Source organism: Muntiacus reevesi, chromosome 1 (genome assembly GCF_963930625.1).
Source record: "Muntiacus reevesi chromosome 1, mMunRee1.1, whole genome shotgun sequence".
Classification (NCBI taxonomy): Eukaryota; Metazoa; Chordata; class Mammalia; order Artiodactyla; family Cervidae; genus Muntiacus; species Muntiacus reevesi.
The window spans coordinates 107,384,759-107,402,382 of record NC_089249.1 but is presented as its reverse complement, the minus strand read 5'-3'; the positions used below and the strand labels follow the sequence as shown (position 1 = coordinate 107,402,382).

At 38.1% G+C, this 17,624-nt stretch overlaps 1 protein-coding gene across 1 annotated transcript in view; it reads right to left on the bottom strand.

The window, feature by feature from the left end:
- DPYD (dihydropyrimidine dehydrogenase) overlaps nucleotides 1-17,624 on the bottom strand; it is an 892,784-nt gene that overhangs the window by 112,631 nt on the left and 762,529 nt on the right. The window contains exon 20 of the mRNA XM_065908208.1: nucleotides 15,221-15,400. Within this exon, the coding sequence (XP_065764280.1) occupies nucleotides 15,221-15,400 (180 nt within the window). The remainder of the gene's footprint in view (nucleotides 1-15,220; nucleotides 15,401-17,624) is intronic.

The window sequence follows — 17,624 nt, the reverse complement described above, 5'->3', positions numbered from 1 at the left end:
GCCTACAATGGTGGACCACAAGGTGAATGCAATGGTTATGAACACAAGAGTTCATGGTTGCCCAAATGCATAAACCAAGTTCCACCTTCTGGGAAGTGAAAAGCCATGTCCTGAAACATCTTGTCCTGTGTCCGTGCCCACGTAGGCATGTCCATTCAATCACATACCTCAGCTGGGCTTAGCATTGAGTTGGGCTTAGCACTCCTCTTTAAAGTGCTCCCAGTAATTTCTACGAAGTGATCAGAGTTTCCTTGTGAAATGAACCCACCCAAAGATGGGCGAAAACAAGCTGGGAAGGTTTATAAGGGAAGAGCTATTCTGGTTATAAGCACTGCAACACTATTTTTTCCCATAAAATGAGAAACTTCTACCAGTCCCTCTCTTAATGGTTCACTTCACATTCTGACAGAGTTACTCTGTCAAAACGGAGAGCAAAAGGGGCCCCTCCTTTCTACCTATTTTAGGACCAATGATGAACCATTCATACCGATTTACTGCCCAAACCCCCAATTAACAAATTTATCTCCATTTTGGGCTTCCCTGGTGGCTTAGATGGTAAATAGTCTGCCTGAAAAGCAGGAGACCCAAGTTTAATCCCTGGGTTGGGAATATTCCCTGGAGAAGGAAATGAAAACCCACTCCAGTATTTTTGCCTGGAGAATCCCATGGATGGGGGAGCCTGGTAGGCTACAGTTCATGGGGTCACAAAGAATCAGACATGACTGAGCAACTGATACTTTCATTCACTTCACTTTCCTTTCCATTTTACCTGGAAAGCAAACGCTGATTTGTTCAGGAACTTTTTTATATGGGTATGAAAGGTAGTGCTTCAAAGGACAAAGTTGCCAGCTTTTAACCGGTTCAAATGAAATGAAGCTAATAAGAACATGTTACCAATAGAAGGCCGAGAATGTATAAAAACAATCTATGAATATCAGCTGGAAAATCTACGCAAAATCTAGGAGAAATCAATTCATAAAGCATTGCTCAAATGTTCATATTTACCCTAAGGTTATATATATATTTTAGATACAAATATATCATATATCCAAATCACCCCTTAGCCAGCTAGCTAGCTAGCTAGCTATGTTAGAATTAATTATAACAATAATTGCCATTGCTGCACAATGAATGTCTGCTATATGCTATACACATCACACATATGATTTCTAGTCCTCACAAAACAAAGCACACACAAAATCAGTATCACTATCTAAATATGTCATTTCAGGAAAGAACTGAAGGATTCATGTGGCTGGCTCCAGTTCATTCAGTAGTAAGACACTGAACCAGGATTCAAACTCAGACCTGCTGGACTCCAAGCACCATGCTCTTTTTACTGCAGTAGTCGCTGACTTCACTGTGGGGTCCTTACACATTCATGAGATGATGAGACACTCAGGACTACAAGACTATCAAGGACCATCAAAACTCACCCAACATTTTTTGCTTCTAAGTAGGGATAATCACCATTTATAACAGGTGGTTGCCCTATTCTTAAAGGGTACTTGGCAGTTCAGCGTTCTACCTAAGTTACTAGCCAAGCCATCTGATGATATTAGATGTAAACATGTTGCCACAATAACCATGAGGTAGACTGATTGACTAATTTTTAAAAGTTTGAATTTCTAGGAACCAATTTTTTTTTGCCATGTCCTGTGAAATGAACTAAAACAATAAAAAATATTTAGCCTCATACAATTAGTCATAGAAAGTGACCTCAATAATACTGCTTTCTAATTCCATTGTTACCCAAGTAACTGAAAGTAATGTAACATGCTATTTGGAACTTCTCCAACAATATAATGTAACTCCCCCGCTTCCCCACACGCACACAAATAACTGCAGGGACAAAGCTGAGATGAGAGAAGAAAACATGGACAAGAAATACAAGCCCATAAGATGAACTTGAAAGAAAATGACCTTTATCTCCTTTGCACTCTCTTTTCTTGGTTAGCTCTGCAAGTGATCATTCAAGAAACTAGCAACAAAATGTTATCACCGAGCACAGCCCCGCCCATCAGAAAAGACCCAGTTTCCCCCTCAGTCAGTCTCTCCCATCAGGACGCCTCCATAAGCCTCTTATCCTTCTCCATCAGAGGGCAGACAGAAAACCACAATCACAGAAAAGTAACCAATCTTAAACACAAGGACCACAGCCTTGTCTAACTCAATGAAACTATGAGCCATGCCAGGTAGGGCCATCAAAGACAGACGGTGGACAGTTCTGACAAAACGTGGTCCACTAGAGAAGAGAATGGGAAACTACTTCAGTATTCTTGCCTTGAGAACCCCACAAACAGTTCATACTGTTCATGGCAAAATGATAGGATACTGAAAGAGGAACTCCCCAGGTTGGTAGGTGCCCAATATGTCTTGAGAACCCCACGAACAGTTCATACTGTTCAAGGCAAAATGATAGGATACTGAAAGATGAATTCCCCAGGTCGGTAGGTGCCCAATATGCTACTGGAGATCAGTGGAGAAATAACTCCAGAAAGAATGAAGGGATGGCGCCAAAGCAAAAAAAAAAACACCCAGTTGTGGATGTGACTGGTGATGGAAGCAAGGTCCAATGATGTAATGAGCAATATTGCATAGGAACCTGGAACATTAGGTCCATGAATCAAGGCAAATTGGAAGTGGTCAAACGGGAGATGACCAGAATGAATGTTGACATTCTAGGAATCAGCAAACTAAAATGGACTGGAATGGGTGAATTTAACTCAGATGACCATTATATTTACTACTGTGGGCAAGAACTCCTTGGAAGAAATGGAGTAGCCATCATAGTCAACAAAAGAGTCTGAAATGCAGTACCTGGATGCAATCTCAAAAATGACAGAATGATCTCTGTTCATTTCCGAGGCAAACCATTCAATATCACAGTAATCCAAGTCTATGTCCTGACCAGTAATGCTGAAGAAGCTGAGCTCAACGGTGCTATGAAGACCTACAAGACCTTCTAGAACTAACACTCAAAAAAGATATCCTTTTCATTATAGGGGACTGGAATGCAAAAGTAGGAAGTCAAGAAATACCCGGAGTAACAGGCAAATTAGGCCTTGGAGTACAGATGAAGCAGGGCAAAGGCTCACAGTTTTGCAAAGAGAACGCACTGGTCATAGCAAACACCCTCTCCCAACAACACGAGAGAGACTACACATAGACATCGCCGGATGGTCAGCACCGAAATCAGAGTGACTATATTCTTTGCAGGCAAAGATGGAGACGCTCTATACAGTCAGTAAAAACAAGAACGGGAGCTGACTGTAGCTCAGATCATTCAACTCCCTATGGCCAAATTCAGAATTAAATTGAAGAAAGTAGGGAAAACCACTAGACTTACAGATATGACCTAAAGCAAATCCCTTACAATTATATAGTGGAAGTGAGAAACAGATATAAGGGCTTAGCTCTGACAGACAGAGTGCCTGATGAACTATGGACGGAAGTTCATGAAATTGTACATGAGAGAGGGATCAAGACCATCCCCAAGAAAAAGAAATGCAAAAAGGCAAAATGGCTGTCTGAGGAGGGCTTATAAATAGCTATAAAAAGAAGAGAAGCAAAAAGCAAAGGAGAAAAGGAAAGATATACCCATTAGAATGCAGAGTTCCAAAGAATAGCAAGGAGAGATAAGAAAGCCTTCCTCAGTGATCAGTGCAAAGAAATAGAGGAAAACAATAGAATGGGGAAGACTAGATATCTCTTCAAGAAAATTAGCGATACCAAGGGAATATTTCATGCAAAGATGGGCTCAATAAAAGACATAAATGGTATGGACCTAACAGAAGCAGAAGATATTAAGAAGAGGTGGCAAGAATGCACAGAAGAACTATATAAAAAAGATCTTCACAACTTGGATAATCACGACGGTGTGATCACTCACCTAGAGCCAGACATTCTGGAATGCAAAGTCAAGTGGGCCTTAGGAAACATCATTACGAACAAAGCTAGTGAAGGTGATGGAATTCCAGTTGAGCTATTTCAAATCCTAAAAGATGATGCTGCGAAAGTGCTGCATTCAATATGCCAGCAAATTTGGAAAACTCAGCAGTGGTCACAGGACTGGAAAAGGTCAGTTTTCCTTCCAGTTCCAAAGAAATTCAATGCCAAAGAATGTTCAAACTACCACACAATTGCATCCCTCTCACATGCTAGTAAAGTAATGCTCAAAATTCTCCAAGGTAGACTTCAACAATACATGAACTGTGCACTTCCAGATGTTCAAGCTGGGTTTAGAATAGGCAGAGGAACCAGAGATCAAATTGTCAATATCCGCTGGATCATTGAAAAAGCAAGAGAGTTCCAGAAAACATCTGTTTTTTCTTTATCGACTATGCCAAAGCCTTTGACTGTGTGGATCACAGTAAACTGTGGAAAATTCTTCAAGAGATGGGAATACCAGGCCACCTGACCTTCCTCTTGAAATATCTGAATGCAGGTCAGGAGGCAACAGTTAGAACTGGACATGGAACAACAGACTGGTTCCAAATAGGAAAAGGAGTACATCAAAGCTGTATATTGTCACCCTGCTTATTTAACGTATATGCAGAGTACCTCATGAGAAATACTGGACTGGATGAAGCCCAAGCTGGAATCAAGATTGTTGGGAGAAATAGCAATAACCTCAGATATGCAGATGATACCACCCTTATGGCAGAAAGTGAAGAAGAACTGAAGAGCCTCTTTATGAAAGTGAAAGAGGAGAGCGAAAAAGTTGGCTTAAAGCTCAACATTCAGAAGACTAAGCTCATGGCATCTGGTCCCATCACTTCATGGCAAATAGATGGGGAAATAGTGGCAGACTTTATTTTTTTGAACTCCAAAATCACTGCATATGGTAACTGCAGCCATGAAACTGATAGACACTTACTCCTTGGAAGCAAAGTTATGACCAAGCTAGATAGCATATTAAAAAGCAGAGACATTATTTTGCCAACAAAGGTCTATCTAGTCAAGGCTATGGTTTTTCCCGTAGTCATGTATGGATGTGAGAGTTGGACTATGAAGAGAGTTGAGCACGGAAGAACTGATGCTTTCGAATTGTGGTGTTGGAGAAGAGTCTTGAGAGTCCCTTGAACTGCAAGAAGATCCAACCAGTCCATCCTAAAGGAAATCAGTCCTGAATATTCATTGAAAGGACTGATGTTGAAGCTGAAACTCCACCTGATGAGAAAAGCTGACTCATTTGAAAAGACCCTGATGCTGGGAAATATTAAAGGCAGGTGGAGAAGGGGATGACAGAGGATGAGACTGTTGGATGGAAACACCGATTTAGTGGACCTGAGTTTGAGTAACCTCCGGGAGTTGGTGATGGACAGGGTGGCCTGGTGTGCTGCAGTCCATGGGATCGCAAAGAGCTGAACACTACTGAGCAACTGAACTGAACTGAACTGACTGATACAAGAGTCCACAGGCAGGTCTTTCACCATGGATTTTCACTTTAAGTTTCCATATACTTGTTGATAAGATTAAGTTGTTTCAAATAATTCCAGTTTACTTTAGTAAAGTATTATATATATATATTCTGGTCACAAGTTCTTTGTGTGATACAAGTATTATGGATACTTTCTCCAATTCTGTCATTTTAATTTTCATTTCCTTATCTTGCCTTTAATGAGCAGAAGTTAATTTTGATGAAGTGCAACTATCAATTTTTTTCTAGTACGTTTACTCTTTTTTCTATCTTAAATAATAAAAAAACTTTCTTAACCCAAAGGATATTTACTTACATTTTCTTTAAAAATTATATAGTATTGTTTTTACTTTTATATCTGTGATATATTTAAAGTTACTTTTGTGTCCTGTGTGATGATAATATGGAGGTTCATTACATATCTGTATCTATATCTATATATAGATGGTTATACATTAATTCCAGCTCCATTTATCAAGAAGTCTTTCCTTTCTCCATTGTATTGCTTTGGTGTCTTTTTCAAAAGTCAATTGAGTGTATATGTATGGGTTTACTTCTAGACTTTCTATCCGTTCCATTGATCTATTTGTCTATCCTGACACTAAAACACACTTGCTTTACTACTCCAGATTTATAGAAAATCTTGAAGGCAGATAGATCAAATCTTCTAAGTATGTTCTTTTTCAAGAGCTTTTTGGCTACTGTTGAACCTTGGAAATCCAATGTAAATTTTAGAATCAGTTTGATAACTTCTACAAAATCACATTCTGGGATTTTGATTGGGATTTTCATATATCTACAGATCAATTTGAAGAGAACTGCATCTTAGCATATCTCTCTATTGATATTTCTTCATTAATTTTTCTCAGCAATTCTTTATAGTTTTGTAATTTGTAGTTTTCAGTGGGTGGTTACTGTACTAATTTTAATTTGTTCCTAAGTATTTTGTAGATTTTGAATGCTATTATAAATGGCATTTTAAAATTTAATTTTTTGGTTGTATATATATAAATACAACTAACTTTTGTATATTGTGTTTATCTTGTGAAACTCTGCTAAGTTCATTTATTGATTTTTAGTTCCAGAGAATAGAAAGGAGAAATAAGAAGTCCTTCTTAAATGAACAATGCAAAGAAATAGAAGAAAACAATAGAATGGGAAAGACTAGAGATCTCTTCAAAAAAACGAGTTATCAGGGCATATTTCATGCAAGGATGGGCATGATAAACGACAAAAATAGTAAGGACTTAACTGAAGCAGAAGGGATTAAGAAGAGGTGGCAAGAACACACAGAAGAACTATACAAAAAAGGTCTCAATGACACAGAAAACAATGATGGTATGATCACGTACCTAGATCCAGACATTCTGGAATGTGAAGTCAAGTGGGTGTTAGGAAGCATTACCATGAACAAAGCTAGTGGAGATGATGGAAATCTAGCTGAAGGCTATTTAAAATCCTAAACAATGATGCTGTTAAAGTACTACATTCAATATGTCAGCAAATTTGGAAAACTCAGCAGTGGCCATGGGACTGGAAAAGGTCAGTTTTTCATTCCAATCCCAAAGAAGGGCAGTGCCAAAAAATGTTCAAGCTACCATACAACTGTGCACATTTCACATGCTAGCAAGTTTATGCTCAAAATCCTTCAAGCTAGACTTCAACAGTATGTGAACTGAAACTTCCAGATGTACAGGATGGGTCTGGAAAAGGCAGAGGAACCAGAGACCAAACTGCCAACATTCCTTGGATCACAGAGAAAGCAAGAGAGTTCCAGAAAAATATCTACTTCTTCTTCACTGACTATGCTAAAGCCTTTGACTATGTGGATCAAAACAAACTGTGGAAAATTCTTAAAGATATGGGAATACTGCCTTACCTGCCTCCTGAGAAACCTGTGTATGTGGTTTCAAGAAGCAACAGTTGGAACTAGACATGGAACAAAGAACTGGTTCAAAATTGGGAAAGGAGTATGTCAAGGCTATATACTGTCACCCTGCTTATTTAATTTCTATGCAGAGTACATCATGCGAAATGATAGCCTGGATGAATCACAAACTGAAATCAAGATTGCTGGGAGAAATATCAACAATCTCGGATATGCAGATGATACCATTCTAATGGCAGAAAGTGAAGAGGAACCAAAGAACCTCTTGATCAAGGTGAAAGAGGAGAGTGAAAAAGCTGGCTTAAAACTCAACATTCAAAAAACTAAGATCTTGGTATCTGGTTTCATCACTTTATGGCAAACAGAAGGGGAAAAAGTGGAACCAGTGACATCTTATTTTTTTGGGCTCCAAAATCATTGTGGACAGTGACTGCAGCCATGAAATTAAAAGACTCTTGCTCCTTGGAAAGAAAAGCAATGACAAACGTAGACAGCATATTAAACAGCAGAAACATCATTTTGCCAACAAAGGTTCATATAGTCAAAGATATATTTTTTCCAGTAATCCTGTATGGATGTGAGAGTTGAACCATAAAGAAGGCTAGGTGAGGAAGAATTCTTTTGAATTGTGGTTCATGAGAAAGAAGACTCTTGAGAGAGTCTCTTAGACAGCAAGGAGTTCCAATAAGTCAATCTAAAGGAAATCTACCCTGAATATTCATTGAAAGGACTGATGCTGAAGTTTCAATACTTTGGCCACCTATTGCAAAGAGCTGACTCTTTGGAAAAGATTGTGATGCTGGGAAAAACTGACGACCAAAGGAGAAGGGAGCGGTACAGGGTAAGATGGTTAGATAGCATCACTGATTCAAAACATGAATTTGAGCAAACTTTGGGAGATATCGCAGGACAGGAAAGCCTGGTGTGCTGCAGCCCATAGGATCTCAAAGAGTTGGACACAACTTGTTGACTGAACAAGAACAATAGTGTTTTTACAGGTGCTTTACAAGTTTTATGTACACAGTATTACTACCTGAAAATTAAGACAGTCTTCATAGTCTTTGTTTCCAATTTGGATAACATTTATTTCTTTTTGTGTCCTTATTGCAGTAGTTAGGACCTCCAGTATAATGTTGGATATAAGTACTGAGTGTAGACATTTATGCCTAGTTCTTGATCTTAGGGGAAGTTGATTTTTTTCACCATTACATACGGTATGAGCTGTAGAACTTTTATACATGCTTTATCAGATTGAGGGTTTCCTTCCACTAGATTGCTTAGGTTTTTATGATGAGTAGTTGCTGGATTTTGTCAACTGCTTTTTCTGCCTCTAAGGATTTGTATCTAGAGCATATAAAGAATTCCTAAAATGTAACTAAAAATTCAACCCAATTTTTAAGTAGGGAAAAGAACTGAATAGACTTTTCAGAGAAGAAGATATATGGATGGGTAAAAAGAACACAAAGAAGTGGCTGAACATTATGAATTTTCAGAGCAATGAAAATTAATATTACAGTATGTTACTCATGTACATACACTAAAATGTCTAAAATGGAAAAAAAAGAGAATACTAAATGTTGGCTGGAATGTGGAAAAACCAAAAAACCCATCTGCAGTTGTAGGAGTGTAAAATGCTGCAATCACTTTGGAAATCTGTTTGTAGGTTTCTTATAAAGCATACACATTACCTTATGATGCATATTACACTCCTGGATTTTACTAAAGAGAAGTAAAAATTTGTATTCACAAAACCATTTATGCCTGAATGCCTATTTCAGATATATTTACAATATTGGGAAGGTGAACATAGCCCAAATGTTGATTTGAATGAATACTCAAATTGTGGCATATTTATACAATAAAATATTATTTACCGATAAAAATGAATTGCCTTACAGCCCCCAAAACATGGATGAATCTGAAACACTGTATTGAGTGAGAATAACAACACAGAAAAAAGCATACATTATGGAATTCTAGTTGTATCATGCTAAAGAATATGAGCAAACTAACCTATGTTGATGGAAATTAGTGTTTGCTTCTGGTGGTAGGAAAGACAGAGAGATAATGACTGGGAAAATGTAGAAGGGAATCCAAGAGGTATTGGCAAGATTGTGTGTCTTGATAGATAAGGGTCTTATTGGTGTATTGTTGGCCAAAACTCATCAAATGGTTTATTTAAGATCTGTCCATTTTTATGTAAATTATGTAAATTCCAAATTTTCAATTTGGAAAAATGAAAAGCACAAAAGAATAAATAGCATGAAGACATAAGACTTTTAAAGTTTTGAGTAAACAGGAGGTATCACTGTTATTATAAGGACTTTTGTGATAGTCATGCTTATGACATTATATATTCCTTGTGGATGCTTCTTTGTTCCCTGTGTTGAAAAACATACCAGAGACAAGTAAATAGATAGACATCTACATATAAAGCACCACAACTAGATAGCAGTAGTTTTATAAAATCATGTTCCTTTTGATTTTAAAAACATGAGAATGATGAATCTGGTCATATAGATGCACCAATTTTGATTTTTATCATCAAAATAAAACCTTGTATTATGAATCACTATACAAGCACCAGACAGTGTTTCTGATTTTATCCTAATGAAAGCTTTTTAATGAGTACACATTATGTTCACTTATTAATACCACTGATAGGTATTTCATCATATTTTAATACCTACTGAAAGTAATTTGGCACGTTTACTGTTTTCTTCTAAAATGCTTGCTATTCTTGAAAGGGCCTGGCTGGAATTTTAATTATAAACTGGCTTTCTTTTTTTCTTCTAAAGAAGGACACCACAGATAATCTGTGCAACTTAATTCTATAAACATGGAGCATTGTGCGAGGTGCTTGAAAATTCAAATATAAATGAGACATGATCTCTGTTTTCAACAAGCTCATAATGAGCTCAGTGATGGACAAGAAGTAATATAACTAGAAGATCATCTAATAACTGCAATACTGGTTATATGAACAAAGGACTGTAGGAGAAAAGTGAAAGCGAAAGTCACTCAATTGTGTCTCTTTGCGACCCCATGGACTATACAGTCCATGGAGTTCTCCAGGCCAGAATAATGGAGTGGGTAGCCTTTCCCTTCTCCAACCCAGGGATCCAACCCAGGCATTCAGCATTGCAGGCGGATTCTTTACCAGCTGAGCCACAAGGGAAACCCAAGAAAACTTGAGTGGGTACCCTATCCCTTCTCCAGGGAATCTTCCCAACCCAGGAATCGAAATGGGGTCTCTTCCATTGCAGGCAGATTCTTTACCAACTGAACTATCAAAGAAGGGACTCAATTTTCCTAGAGGGAGAGGAAGATAGTCATAGATGACTTCACAAAGGAAGTGACATTTAAGATAGATAACACATTTAAGATAAAAAAAATAGAGTGATTAATATATCATTCAGCAATTCAGCTACCACACTGTTACTCCTAAATGATGAACATCAGGTCAGCCACTGGTACACAGTGTGGTCTAAACCCTCAAGAAGCTTACACTCTAGGTACATGTTGCCAATTCTAGAAGGAATCAAGGTCGCTCACTTGCATACCTCGTTCTTTTCACTCTGGCTTCTTTCCATCTCATTTTACTAGACTCATACACCAAAAAAGACTTTTAAGTTCAAAGTTACTATTTTTCTTTTTTCATTTTTGATGTAATGGGAAAAACGATGGCATGGTAAATATTGATTGTTAGTTCTACCACTTAGCTGTTTTCTTACAACATTTACTTACTCATTCATTTACTTATTCAAGCATCATTTATTAAGCCCTTACTAACTATCAGTGGGTACCCAGGAATTGGGATACAAAGGTGAAGACTGTCTGGCAGAAGAATCAGAGATGCAAAAATTCAAATGCTGTGTGATACTGGTTGCAACTCAGATGGAAGAAGAAAAGGAGAAATTGACCCTGCTCAGAGAGGTCAGAGAATAACTCAAAGAGAAGAGGATGCTTTAATTACTCTCTAGTGAACTGGAAAGACATTCCAGATGTAAAGATAGCAGGTGAAAATGAACACAGACCCCAAGCAATCAGCTGTGTTGTCCTGTGTTGTTTCCTCTCAAGGGCTCTTGCCTAGGAATTCTGCTTTCATCCTAAGCACAGAAAAGTGTAGTCATTTCCTTCCATGCTTTCTGATTGTAAATTTTTTTTCCTTTTAGCATGCAATTTCTTCCATGTTTCTCAAGCAAATAATCTCAACATAATTCTTATTTTCACACCTTAAAATGCCAAATATTAGCATTTTATTTTCTAATGTCACTAAAACATATACTTCGCCTCCAACTCTAAAGAAGAATTTGTGGATAAAGATATAATCGCAGTTACATTTTCATTTAAGTATTCTTCACAACAGTTTATCTAAAATACTTGAGGCGAATCGCATTTCAAAATTCAGAAACTTTTTTGGACTTTAGGAAAGAAAAATGGTACATTTACTACATTATACCTAGTACCTCCAGCAAGAAGCAGAGTGGCAGCCTGGACTCAAACACATTAGTCTCTCTGCAGTAAACATGCAAATGTTCACTCTAAGAGGAATAAATAAAGATTATAAATAGCCTCACATCAGTTCAGGCCAGGTTTGCTGCCAAATGAGTTATGTGAAGCATTTGGTTTCAGAGTTTTTTGGGTTTCAGAATTGTTAATGAGAGAATGTGGACTTGTGGTTATCCTCATTTTATAGTTTAAGACACAGATTTAGAGAGATTAATTAACTTGCCGGAGTTGCTTAGCTAGTAAGTGACGAAGCCTCATAGAAACCCAACAGGCTTACTCTAAACTCTGCCAGTAACCACTGTCCCACATGCAGCAAGCAAACATTTCACTTTTACTGAGCTGCCAGGTTTTTGCCAGGTAAAGAGGGAATTAAGGTAACTGAGTATAAAATAAAAGGGTTTGGCTATAGATGCCTCTCCTTTTTTGATGATACTGTGAATAGTCTCAGTTTCCTAATCCTCACAGACATCCTCATTGCTGACTGCATGGACTCTGGATGTCATTCCTTTGAGAACTGTCTCTGTCCTTACAATTCTTCTTGCTTACGTGTCTTTGATCGAACAGCTGAACTAACTCCCTGGTTCCTCGATGGGCATGTTCAGCCACTGGCTATACAGAACCCAGGGTGCTGCTTCTCTGGATTTCCTCTCCCGATTCTCTATGTCATTTCTCTTCCAGCTCAAAATCATTTTTACCAGCTTTCGCCCACAATAGAAGCTTGTGTTGTGTCCATCGCTATCTTCTCAGTCTCTGCCTCCATTCAGTTGCTATTCTCTTCATTCCTCTTGGCAACATGGATCTCTGTGTTCTTCCATCAGAATCAAGGTGTTAAAATGCAGATTCCTGGACCCACCTTTGACCAGTTAAATCGGGATCTCTAGGAGTGGAGTGGGGGAATCTACACTGTCAGACACATGCCACACAGTATTCAAGCACCATGAGTTGGTGATCAACAGCTCTGTGTTGGAGCAGAGATATGACTGCCCTTCCTATGGGATCTACTCTCACGCCTGCAGGTGCAAATTTGTACAACCTGCACCATAAGACCAGAACAAACTATAAATGCCTGACTTCTTGCTCCTCCAAAGTCAGATGAAGAAACATTGCTTGGGAAGTTTAATCAATTAATACGTGAGGCATGCATTAGGGAGAATATATTAAATATATTAATTACTTGAAAGATAACATGACTAATTTGGCCAAATCCTTGTTTCCATGGCTCAAGTCTCATTTTCCTCCATCTTCAAACACTGTACTGTAATTGGTTTCTTCTAAATTTCTACTCTAATTTATTCTAGCCTGACCTCTGAGTGAAAGATTAAGTAGAGAAACAATTATACTTTCCAAACAAATTTTTTCCTGTCTAAAGAAGCCAGCTACTTCTAGTGGGGCTTTTTAAAAGCATGTGCATCTTCTCTTGTTTCCCTATAGGATGAAAACATGGTAAGAAGCAGCATCCTACTCTTTAGCTAATGAGAGTATAATATGAATTATTGTCAAAGACACACACACACACACACACACACTAGGAAAGAACAGCTAGGAAGCCACCTGTACTGTGGACCCAGAGTGCTTTGATTCACTATTCAGAATATTAACCTAAAGGAGATAGTCACCTATTGTTTGAGTCATGTCAGCCCTCACTGGAGACTCTGGAGCATAGATCTATTTACCAGACCATCTGCTTGTTCCTCAACTTAGTGCTGAGAAATGAATCAGTAATACAATCACATAGGCAAGATCTTCTTTTTTTAAACAAATGATAATACTGAAAACTACACTTACAATTTTGATGAAGGTTGAGCTTACCAAAATAAAGTCTAAACCTAGATTCAAACTATCTGAAAATCAGTTTCCACTTATGTTATTGACACAAGTGTCTCCATCATTACCCATCTTTTATCTGAATATGTAAGTTTTGAAATGAGTGTGGAAGTCCTTAAGAGACAAAATGACACAGGTCAATGCAGCCTCTTCCATTTCAGTTGTCATGATGACTGCATACATTTGAGACAATGCTTTTATAGATGGTCATAAACTATCAAAATTATCATGTCAGAAACAATTAACTTGATATATTTACATTGCATGAGTGTAAAGTTATTTGTAAATTTTTTTTTTTAGTTATGAACAACCTTGGGATATTGATGATCATTGATAAAGGCATGAACACTCACTGTCTAAATACTTTCAGACTCAGTTTATGATAATATGATTAGTTACACTAATAATACTGCTTAGGCACTGTCTTGCTAATTATAATATTATAAATATTAATGTCACCCATCCTTTCTGTTTGATTGCCATTCATGGAGTCATTCATCACGATATTTTCCTGGAAACCAGCAAGATTTTATTTTTCCCCCCTTTTATCTTTGAACACTGGACTTGGAGTCATTCATACACATTAATCTATAAGAAGCTCTTACTTTTCGCTATCTGTTCAGGGAAGAATAGTGATATTTCCAATTAAAACTAGTCAAATGTAAATCATTATATGATGTTTCTCTTATTCTTTCTGAGTCCCTAACCCTGTCATCGAAAGCACAGAACCCAGGGTTTTTGTTTTCTATTCTTTTTCATGTGACCTGTTTCAAGTTAAGATTCATTTGAATTATTAAATGCTTCCTTAAAGAATCTTTTTATACTTGCCTCTCTTTTTTTTTAAGTTAATTATTGATGTAGTGACAAGCTGAAAAGACTAAGAATTACAATTTTTTCCTCCCCTCATTCAGGACTCAAGAAACGTCTTCTGACAATGGTTGTCTATTTAGAATAATACAAAGGAAATACAAAGGAAAAATACTGAATGTTGTTTCAGAAAAGATTTGCTAAAATCACTGTATTATACAAAATGTAAATGTAGTGTATATTTCTCTGAAAATAGCAGTTAGAGAGAAAGCTGGGACATAACCTTTTGAGCCCAGATTTAACCACACACATAGCCGAAGCAGTTACAAAAGATACTGATTAGATTTTAATTTTAAAAACTTCATCATATTATTCAGGGCTCCAGTGATTTGATTGTCTGAAAATAGAAAGGTAATGTTATAATTTCCAGAGCTGGTTAAAGAATAAAGAAATCTCCAGCCTCCCACTGGAAAGAATGCCAGTCATCACCACAGTAAGCAAGAATTTGGAGGCATTTTATACTATAAACTTCAATCTTTTTCCTTTATATGACCTTGTGTTATACAGGTTTCATAAAAATGTAGCTCAGAGACCTGTCATATAGTTGTAATCAAGGCTCCTTCAGAACAATTCTACTGTGCAATCATATCCAATGGGGCATCTGTGTTTCCCCTGTTAGTAGGATGGTGGGAGGGCAAACAAGACCTGAAATGGAAAATGAAAAAGGCAGAGTCCTCAAGGACAGCCCAAGAGAGGTGACCACATACCTTTCCCACAAGTTCAGCAATACAAGGAACTGGTTTCCCTTTCTGGTGACTCCTCGTGGCTGGACTCTGTCCATCCCAGTCCTGTAGTTCTTCAATGCTTTTCAGATAAAGCAAGGCTTTGAGGCCAGTGCAGTAGTCTTGAATGATAGTGAAGTCCTGATTTTGAACAGCACTGCATACCTAGAAAAGGTAGAGCAACCAACAGAATGTCAGTTCAGTTTAGTTCAGTTCAGTTGCTCAGTCGTGTCAGACTCTTTGAGACCCCATGGACTGCAGCACGCCAGGCCTCCCTGTCCATCACCATCTCCCGGAGTTTACTCAAACTCATGTCCATTGAGTTGGTGATGCCATCCAGCCATCGCATCCTCTGTCGTCCCCTTCTCCTCCCACCTTCAACCTTTCCCAGCATCAGGGTCTTTTCAAATGAGTCAGTTCTTCGCATCAGGTGGCCAAAGTGTTGGAGTTTCAGCTTCAGTCAAACCAAGAGCTAATTCTCTAAACAGACTCACTTTTCAGACAGTCAACACAACTTATTTTATATGCTAGGCACTGGTCTAAGCATGATGTGTCAGTCATTGCCTGCAGGTGATAGGAATGTTAGGGAAGGAAAAACCGTCAAGGGGCACAGGGAAACCTTCAGGGACTATGGATACTTTCATCAACTTGATGTGGGGACAGTCTCACAGGTATATACACATTCAAAACAACAGGCTGTATACTTTAAATATGTGTAAAGTGTTAGTTACTCAGTTGTGCCTGACTTTGCAACTCCATGGACTGTAGCCCTCCAGGTTCCTCTTTCCATGGAATTCTCCAGGCAAGAATACTGGATTGGTTTCCATTCCCTTATCCAGGAGATCTTCCCAATCCAGAGGTTGAACTCAGGTCTCCTGCATTGCAGGCAGATTCTTTACCACATAAGCCACCAGGGGAACCCTTAAATATGTGTAGTGTACTATATGTCACGTATAGTCAATATGGCTGTAAAAAATTAGGTCCAATAGGTAGAATTTCTAAGGAGTTAAATTCAGCACAACATAAGAATGGACATTTTAATCTCTCATTTTCTCTCTGTTGAGATGTACTGCCTGAAGGTACATGTCTGGGCTGGTCATGTACCTTGTTTGAAGGTGGTCATGCTGGGCTGGAGTGCTCGCATCAGTTAACTCAGTCCTCAGGTACCAATGCCTACCTCTGTAGCTTCATCTATTGCTGTTCTTCTTTGTATTCACTATGCTCCAATCACCCAGGTCTTTCCTCTTCTCCTCAGATTTGCCACATTCTTTCTTTGCCTTGAGACCTGTTAAGACCTTTCTGCCTGGAAGGCCTTTGCTTTTTGCACGTGGCTGACTAACCCCCCAGCTTCAATCTCATGGGAAATATTACTTCTTCAAGGAGGCCTCTAGGAGTTCCATATAGGTTAAAGCCTCCTTAACTCATACAGCTTTGACTTCTAACTTTTGCAAGATTATTTGATTGACAGCTCCCTTCCCCAATAGACTAAAGCTTTAGGAGGGAAGAACCTATATTTACTTTGGACAACATATTATCCCCAGTGACTAGCATAGAGTTTGTCACTTATTCTGCTCTTAATAGAGATATGTTTAAGGAATGCATATGCAGGAGAGATTTTTTAAATTTGCACGACCATTTGTTAGAAAACAGAGATTTAATTCTAGAGTTAAGGAAGGCTGAATCTGAGAAATTTAGGATCCTTCTAAAAACAATATATTTGAGAGTCTGTTAGGATTTGAGTTAGAGTTTGAATTTAGTGAATTTAGAGAAACACTTCCAGATTGATTACTTACAAAGATAATTCTCCAATTTTTATACTACACATAGACTCCCGAAACTCATTTACAACTGCTGGTAGGACTTCTTCATCCATATGGCCCACCATAACTTAAACAGTAAATTTATCACCTAGAATTCAATGACTCTCTACGTCCATATTTCAAATCAATCCAAAGAAACAACCATCCAAACAAAAGTAAGCAAAGCAAAACTCATTTATAGCCTATCTTCCCAGATATTAGATTCTTAGCATATATCATTGTGCCTGGTGATAGCAGCCAATAATGGAGCTCCAATACTTTGGCCACCTGATGCAAAGAGCTGATTCACTGGAACAGACCTCGACGATGAAAAATTTAGGCCAAGAGGATAGGGGGCGACAGAAGGTGAGATGGGTGGATGGTATCACAGACTCAATGGGCATGAGTTTGAGCAAATTCAGGGAGATAGTGATGGACAGGGAAGCCTGGCGTGCTGCAGTTCATGGGGTTGCAAAGAATCATACACTATTTAGCGACTGAATAACAACAACAATGAAAACTCATGTCATACATGAATGTAGATGAGGAAATACCTGAAAATAGAAGGATAAACCATATTCTATTTCAAG